At 43.7% G+C, this 9,188-nt stretch overlaps 1 protein-coding gene across 2 annotated transcripts in view; it reads right to left on the minus strand.

The window, feature by feature from the left end:
- LOC143845078 (enoyl-CoA delta isomerase 2-like) overlaps positions 1-7,282 on the minus strand; it is a 37,470-nt gene extending 30,188 nt beyond the window's left edge. The window contains exon 1 of one of the 2 annotated variants that reach the window (XM_077353101.1): positions 7,130-7,282. Coding sequence is in view for 1 of the 2 variants with exons in the window: in XM_077353097.1 (XP_077209212.1) it covers positions 6,991-7,073 (83 nt within the window). In the remaining variant the exon portion in view is untranslated. The other variant, XM_077353097.1, reaches the window with a different exon arrangement.
- Positions 7,283-9,188: the final 1,906 nt, after the last annotated feature.

Genomic DNA, 9,188 nt, shown 5'->3' on the forward strand with positions numbered 1-9,188 from the left:
TTAACGGATGTAGACAAACTGGAGCATGTCCAAAGGAGGGCAATAAAGATGGTGAGGGGTTTGGAGACCAAGACGTATGAGGAAAGGTTGGGGGAGCTTGGTCTGTTTAGCCTCGAGAGGGGATCTGATAATCATCTTCAAGTATTTAAAAGGCTGCCATGTAGAGGATGGAGCAGAGTTGTCCTCTCTTGCCCCAGAGGGACCGACCAGAACCAATGGGATGAAATTAATTCAAAAGAAATTCTGTCTAAACATCCAGAAGAAGTTCCTGACAGAGCAGTTTCTCAGTGGAACAGGCTTCCTCGGGAGGTAATGGGTTCTCCATCTTTGTACATTTTTAAACAAAGGCTGGACAGCTATCTGATGGAGAGGCTGATTCTGTGAAGGTTCAAGGGGGTGGCAGGTTACAGTGGATGAGCGATAGGGTTGTGAGTGTCCTGCATAGTGTTGGGGGTTCAACAAGATGACCTAGGAGATCCCTTCCAACTCTATTATTCTATGATTCTAGTCTCTCAAAGAATAAAGATTGGTTGCCCAATAGACTTGTGAACTTTGCTTTTTATAAATTAACCAGCAAAAAAGCCCATTGTACTAGCCTTAACTCCTCACCACCACCCCGGGCAGGCCTGCCAAGGTTTGGAGAGGCCGTGGCGGGCCTTTTTGGAGCGGGGGGGGGGGGGACGTTGGCAGGGAATCCCCTCCTCCCTCTCTCAAGCCCTGAAAAGGCCTCTCCAAGCCTCAGTGGGCCTGCCTGGCGTGGTGGGGGAGTGCTGGCAGTGACTCCCCTACTCCCTCCCCCCAACCCCAAAAAGGCCTGCTACAGGCTCTCCTGGCCTGGGTGGGCCTGTCTGGGATGGTGGGGGAGCACTGCCAGAGACTCCCCTCGTCCCTCCCCCCCTACCCAGAAATGGCCTGCCATAGCCTCTCTTTCTTGCAGCCATCAGGTGACTTTTCCAGTTAAAAGGACCAGGCAGCAGATAAGACACTGGTTGCTATCACTCTGAGAAGATAATACTAATTGTGAGGGACCAATGTTCACTTCCCCTCCTGACCATTCACACACATGACCTTCTGACCTGTGTTCTCTCACCTGCTTACCACCCATGCTCACAGCCACCTGCACTGCCCACAACCCTTTCCATGACAGCACAGGGTAGTGCATGTAGGTACAAGTGCTTTGTCCATGGATGGCAAAGGTACCACTGCAGCTGTGTACCACCTGCTTACCCTTCCCTAGTTGCTCTGGGTGGCAAAGGCGCCTGGTGGAGCACCGAAGCGGGGGGAAAGGGCATATGGATGGGGGCAGAGCAATGGCCCTGCAGTTGCCTGACCTCGTGGTATATTTATGTCAGTCCCCATCCCCACAGCAAAAACTGCCTATATAATCACTCAGGGCAAAATGCACGCTCTGACCATCGGTTTTGTGTTTCCAGCAGTTTTCTAGAGTGCTATGCAACAGTTTCTCGCAAATCCACTAGTTAGAAAAAGGAGAGGGGAATGCACATTACTGAAAATAAAGTATGTCAGCATGTCATAAAATTAATAAAGGTAGCTGTTTTAGTCTGTAGCAGTAGAAAGGAGCAAGAGTCCAGGGGCACCTAAAAGACTAACTGAAGAAGTGACCAGTGACTCATGAAAACTCATTGTTGTTGTTAGGTGCGAAGTTGTGTCTGACTCATCGCGACCCCATGGACAATGATGCTCCAGGCCTTCTTCTTCTTTACCATTCCACGAAGTCCATTTAAGTTTGCTCCAAGGTGCAAAACTCATACCTTGCCACAAATGTTGTTAGCCTTTATGGTGATACTGAATTCTTGCTCTTTTCACAAAAATCAACTAAGCTAGCCCGGACAGTTAGCCCAATTTCATCAGATTTCAGAAGCTAAGTAGGGTCAGCCTTGGTTACTATTTGGGTGAGAGACCATCAAGGAAGTCCAGGATCACAGTGCAGAGGCAGGCAATGGCAAAAGACCTCTGAAGTCTCTTGCCTTGAAAAACTCACAAGGGTCTCCATAAGTTAGCAATGCCCTGAAAGCTCTTTCCAGCACTTTCAGGGCTTATACAAAAACACCCATAATGGTACACTTATTTAATAGGAAAGGTCACTTAGGAGAGGTAAGATTGAAGATGAGCTAAACTTTTGTTCACAGTTTTTTCTTTCTTCCCTGTATTATTTGCAGCTAGTTAAATGTTTATGGAAACATTAAACAAAATGAACATACAGAGTGTTATTGTGCTTACATAGCTTCTGCAGCAAGACTACACAGACAAGGTTTTGTTAAAAGACAATCTCACTTTTTTGGGTGGCAAGGGGATAACACTCTGCACACTCTGTGACCTACAGCCTATAATTGTTCTCCCTCCCCCCGCTTTGTTAAAACTTAAAAATAAATTATATGCTAAGGAACCTGTTTTCTCGTTGTGGATTGGTACACAGAACCTACAATTACTTATTTTTCTAAAACATCTGTAGGCCTCCTCGCCATAATTAAGCCTTGAATGGTTAGCTTAAAATAACATTAGTCAAAAGACCACAATTGCTGAAAATGCAGGACACTACAATTGCATCAGTCATTTAAGTTTTAGAGCTAATGAAGAGCCAGAGGATGACTAGGTCAGAGGATTTGGTGACATTAAAAGTAGCCCTTCAAGTACTGCCAGATTACCCCAATATTCACAGAATCAGAGAGTTGGAAGGGGCCATACAGTCCATCTAGTCCAACCCCCTGCCCAATGCAGGATCAGCCTAAAGCATCCTTGATAAGTATCTGTCCATCTCCTGCTTGAAGACTGCCAGTAAAGGAGAGCTCACCATCTCCCTAGGCAGCCAGTTCCACTGCTGAGCTACTCTTACCATATATCCCCCCTAATATCCAGCTGGTATCTTTCTGCCTGTAATTTAAACCCATTACTGTGGGTTTTATCATTTGCTGCCAAAAGGAACAGCTGCCTGCCCTCCTCTAAGCCAGTGGTCCCCAACCCCCGGTCCGGGGACTGGTACCGGTCCGTGGATCATTCGGTACCGGGCCATGGCTCTTCCTTGTCTTCCTCCCTGGCTGCTACCAAATGACTACCAAAAGTACAAAATAAAATAGGTGACATCTAAGACAATTTCATCTCCAGGGTATTAAGAAAAGCTATTCTGGGTCAGAGAAAAAATGGCCAACCAAACACCTTAGCTGGTCTACAACAGGGGCACAGAGAACAAAGACTCTCTCTGATGCCGAACTTCAGCAACTCTTCTTCAGAAGAACGTCACGTCTCTAAAAATGAAAGCCTTAATTGTCATGGGTTTGCCTAAATCCCTTTTAAAGAGTCTAGGCCATTTCAACATTGGTTATCTACCCCTACTTCAAAGCTGTTGGGAAATGAGTTTTTCCCCCCCAGCTTCCCTACAGCACTGTGGGTGGGAAATCCAGCTTTTCTTTTCTGCATGGTGGTCATTCTGGTTACTCTTCTCTGTACCATTTCCAGCTCTACCATGATGTTTTTGAGATCATAACATATAGATCTATACAAGGGCATTACAAAATTTTCTTTTCATTCCTTAGGAATAAATTTGCCACTTTCACAGCACTGTTGCCAGTAAACTGACATTTTCACTGATCTTTCCACCACAACCTCAAGATTTCTTTCCAGTTCTGTCACCATCACTACAGACCCTATTAGCGTTTCCCCCAGTACCATTTTCCATGTTGTTGTCCTTTCACTCAGCTTGCAAGGATCCTCTTGAGAATCTTTAAAATTCAATTAGGTGTTTACCATGCTTACTAATTTGTAATATAATATAATATTATATAATAATACACAAATATCATTTCACGGTTCTTAACTACTTTGATTTTTAATTGTGAGCCTGAAATTATTATTATAAGTTGTTGGGAGCTTCACATTTTATGATTTTTATGCCACCAAAAAGGTTTTATTGTAATATTGTATACATGTGCATATATTTTATTTGAACACTGATGAAGACCCTGTGGGTTGAAAGGCAATTGGTCGATGGTCAAACGATGGTACATGCAATATTGTAATATGCAATATTGTATAGCTCTGATTCTTCGGTTTTAATGTTGTTTTGAATCTTCTTAATGTGCACTTTTAAATAATTTTTTATTTTAATTTTAATTTATTTTGTTGCTCAGTCTTTGGGTTCCTAACTTGTTTTCTCAGGCTGGATTTTGTTTTCAATGATCCCCCTGTCTTAGCTTGATGTACCAGCATGTAGATCATCACCACCACCTCGTCTGATCTCTGCAAATTGCAGGGAACTCAGAAGATGTCTCTTATGTCTTGCTGAGCTTTGACAATCATTGTGAGATATCCTGTCCCCATTCTTCTTCTTCTGCAATTTAGCTGAGGGCTGGGGAGATCCTCATGCAGTGCTGAGCTATTAAACATCTCTGGGTAACCCCGTTCTACAGCTCAACAAAACACCAGACAGTCCTTAGTGCTGCCTCCAATTCTCTGGCATGCTCAGAGTACAAGAGGTAGGCAGACATATTGCACTGAGATATTTTGCACTGAGATATTTTATGCTTTTAAATTATATTGTAGGCTATGCGTTAATTTAATTGGAAGTTGCTTTTATATTGTAAATATTGTAATTTATATAAAGTTGTTAGTGCACCAAGTCACATGTCATGGTCCTCAAATGTGGACAGCTCCACCTTTGATGCTTGCAGCATCTTACCAAGTGTTTCTTTAATGTACACCCACAGCAAGGCTATAAAGGATAGATAACATATATGCTGGGGGTTAAAATGGTAATGACTGGGGAAGGCACTGGCAAACCACCCCGTATTGAGTCTGCCATGAAAACGCTGGAGGGCGTCACCCCAAGGGTCAGACATGACTCGGGTCTTGCACAGGGGATACCTTTACCTTTTTAACATATATGTATCTTTAAACATCAGGTACATAATCCCTAGGCCAGCCTTTGTCTACTTGTTTACCCTTGAGAAACCCCTGAAACATTCTTCAGGCTTCAAGAAATCCCAGAAGTGGCATGATCATGCGGAATATGGTTGGGAAGCAGAGCTGTATACACATCCATCCAGGGCACCTCTCATTCCCAACCCCTCCAGACCCATCATTGGCTATGGGGTGGGGTGGGGGAAGGTTGACATGACCATATATGGTCATATCACTCAATAAATGCATAACAAAATTTTAAAATATATTAAAAATTAATTAACTCCCACCCATTTGGGAAACCCTTCCAGGGCTATCAAGAAACCCCAGGGTTTCACAAAACCCTGGTTGAGAAAGCTGCCCTAGGCAAGGAAAGCTAGTATGTCAGTTATTTATAGGTTATAAACTTTTCCTTAAACATCTAATTTTCTACTTGTATAGGGTTTCTGAATGTAGGAACATAGTACTCTGAGCTCCTTATCTGACATCAGACACAGTTCGAACACTGGTTTGCCAGCTTGTGAGAAGCAGGCCTTAGACTTACAGGGGCTGTCCAAGAGCTAGGCCTTAGAAATCCATTTGTCTCGTGATTGACCCTTATCTTCTGTGCTTAATTTTCCAAAAAAGCAGGGGGTTCACATGAGCCCATGAAACTGCCTTAAAGGGTACCGTAGACCTAGAGACCCTATCTGGAAGGCTCCATGCCTCACAGCTGGGAAGTCTCTATAGTTTCTTAATAGAATGAAAAATGGGCCCAGGATTTTAATTTGCTCTTACTTCCTACATTACTACCACGTGCCCGAAGGGAACCCCATTCAGCCCTGCACCCACTCACTCTCTGCTTCTTTGTCATGCAGCACCATTGGCAATGCATTCATGTTGATTTGGGGGTCCTCCTTCAGCACTAAAGGCCTCGGGGCTTAATTTTCACCAGCCTCTGAATTCCTTGTAAGGGGTTACTATGAAGCACAAACAGTGGAGCAGCTGAGACCCTATAGATCAAATCATCCCTTTCCTTTCAGAGACAGATGAATTTGAGCTTCAGCTTCTCCTTTTCCTATAAATTAAACACTGTAAGGAACACAGATAGAGTTGCACAGAAGGTCACGCTATTAACTCTGCGAGAGCTGACTTAGGTAGGCCAGTGGTCTGGCTCAATACAAGGCTGCTTCATATCCCATCAAAAGCCCTTTGCAGTTCAAAATTGGCACAGGAGTCAATAACTGTGCTGATTCCTTTTTACTGCTTCATCATAAACTGGGAAACAAAATGGCATTCAATTAGACACAAAACAAAAAGGGGGAAATGCCAGGTGATAAGAAATAGATTTATTTTACAATTTTGTATTTAATACACATAATAGGAAGACCCCCTAGTAAAAGTATTTAAAATTATTTAAAAGACAGGATCAGAATTGAGAGATATATGTGTCAATATACCATGTAAGCAATACAATGAGAACTCTGTGACTTATGTTATCAAAAAGGTCAGGATGTAGATGTTACTTTGACTATCACTGTTTGTATTAATTTGCGTTGTAGAAACTGTATTGCAGAAGACATATTCGAAACAGGCTGGTCTACTCTACTCCTGAGGTTGTTGCCCTTACTACTGTGATGTGCTGGCATGTGCTAGATTAAAGAAAGCAATGCAAGAGACTTATCCTGACCTCTTTATAACATAGATAAGACACAAGTTCACATTGTCCTTTCCAGTTCTGCACTTATTGTGTACCCCAACTTTGTCAATAGACCAGGGAAGACAAACTACACATTGGACATGAAACAACTGTAAAAATAGAGCATAATTAAACATAAAATTGTATTTTTAGCGATTCCTCTGATGAAGCCTGCACAGTGAAACCCACAAGACCTTTGTGAAATAAATCTATTTCTTATCACGCCCCTTTCTGTTTCATGGCACACTGCTGGGTGCAGCCCACTTTCTCCCTTTCTCAGTCAGAAGTAGGAGCCCCGCCGGGCCCTGGTAGAGAGAGGCGGTCACTGGGGGGCCACTTCTCTCCCTCTCCCTCCTCCCTCCTGTGCAAGGAGCTTCGCCCCAACCAGGCGCTCTCACCTAACCCCGCAGGGCGGGCGGCGAGGGCGCAGGAGGCTCCGGCCCAGGAACTGGACGGCGTCGCTAGCCGCAGCGGAGGACATCGCTGAGGAGAAGCCGGCAAAACGGGGCGCCTGAGGGGGGGGGGGGGCGGCCCTACCTGGCCAGTGAGAGAGAGGAAGGCAGGAAGGGAGGGAGGGAGGAGTCCCAGGCTCGTTCGCGCCGGCGGGCCTGCGGGGGGCGAGCGACGCTGACGGGCCTGCAAGAGGCGGAGAAAAGGGCGGCCTTGGGAAAGCTGAGGGAGGAGGAGGAGGAGAAGGAGGCGGCTTTCGGGGCGTGCTCGCGGTGGAGCCTGGTTCTCTCTCTCACCCTTTACCATGTGGCAGAGTGAGCTCCATTAAATAAGCACTTGTCATAACCTAGGCCGCCAAGGATGCCGCATATAGGGCGCAGTCCAGTCGGCACTGCGCGATGGCGTAGAAGCCGGCGGGGCAGGCTGGGGCCAGGGTTTGGCCATTGCTGGACTTTCGAAATGAAGCTTGTCAAGTTGGCGGGGAGGGCAGGCAGCCAAGGACGGCCTGTGCTCCGTCCGGCTGCTGCAAGGACGCAAGAGCTTCATTCGTATTTCTTGCAGCAAGCCTGGGAGGTACGGATGACACGATGCACGCAGACCAGAGTTTGAGTCCTGGGTCGCCTTTAAGCGCGACAAAGTTTTAGGCAAGCTATGGGCTTTCGCGTGCAAGCACACTTTTGCAGAATGAAACTTTGTTGGGCTTAAGGGTCCCCCTGGAAACAGAGTTTTCATTGGTTTGGTTCATAATTCACCCTTTCTGTATGCTGTTATTAAAAAAAAAAAAAAAAAACAGAAAACAACCGGCTAGCATAATTTACTGTTCTCAGCTTTATTTTGGAGTTATGACCCCCGATTCTCTTCTCAGAGAGCCAACAGGTTTGTAAAAAGAGTATTGCCTTGTTCGTGTTTCAACTCCTCTCTGTGGAGCAATGATAAATATTTGATGGGGCAGAGTCAACATTTCAGGTACTCTTGCGGGTTCAGAGGTGTAATAAGGAGCTGAGCTCCCAGTGGAAGAGTTCAAATAGCGAATTTACCGTTGTCTAGAAATTCTTAATTAAAAATATAGAAATTATTTTCTTAACAACAAAAAACATTCCCCACAGTTGTATCCCTGAAGGAAGAACAACGTTCCACGTAGATTAAGAAATGCTTCACATCTGGTGAAGCATTTTACAGGAATAAGTGCAATTTTTGCATTTGCTGTTGATTCTGTATTACGATATTCTGAAATATATATTTTGATAGGTTTCTCTGGAATTTCAACCTGCAACTGTATTTACAAAGACATTTGAGAATTATTTCAGAAATATTTAAATGTTATTAGATTTATATACTGCCCCTTTCAGAATTTCTGACTTGGAGCGGTTCACAACTATGTACACATTACAATTACACTATATTGGGTTATGATTCATGATGAGAAGCAAAAGGTATTGAAAGTTACATTTGTGCTAGATCCAAACTGTTTGTTATTAAATACAGTACCAGATAATGTTAAAATGTATGAAGAACTTGTAAAATATATGGTAACAGCTGCAAGGATCCTTAATGCATTAAGATGGGAAGAAAATATCACCAGACATTATGGGCTGGCTAAACAAATTGACAGAATATGGGACAATGGCAAAACTTACCTATTTAATTTAATACATAATAAATCAACATCAGAATTCAGAAGAAAATGGAGGCCAATAATAGGCTATCTAGAACAACAGAATCAAAGCTGATGTCAATCAAAGGGTTAATATAATATCTGCTCTGCAACTTAGAGGTAAAAAAAACAGGATGCTAACTTTTAAATCTGTGTTCTATGAAATTCTGCGGGTTGTTCTATGAACAGTTACTGTAATGTATAAATAAATAGTATTTTTTTTCTGTTCTGTATACAATATACGCACTATAATACAATACATGCACTAATAAGAAAACATACCATTGAGAATTTGGGGCAGCCATTAGAACAGAGCTAATGACTAAAAATGACATCTTTCATTAAATGCCTCTGATACAATTGCCAACCAATGCAGTTGCCTCAGCACAGGCTGGATATGGGCCCTCCAAGATGTACCAATGAGGACCCTAGCAGCTGCATTTTGCAGTAATTTCGGGGTCAAAGACAAGGTTAGGCATGTGTAGGAACAAT

Source organism: Paroedura picta, chromosome 9 (genome assembly GCF_049243985.1).
Source record: "Paroedura picta isolate Pp20150507F chromosome 9, Ppicta_v3.0, whole genome shotgun sequence".
Taxonomy (NCBI): domain Eukaryota; kingdom Metazoa; phylum Chordata; class Lepidosauria; order Squamata; family Gekkonidae; genus Paroedura; species Paroedura picta.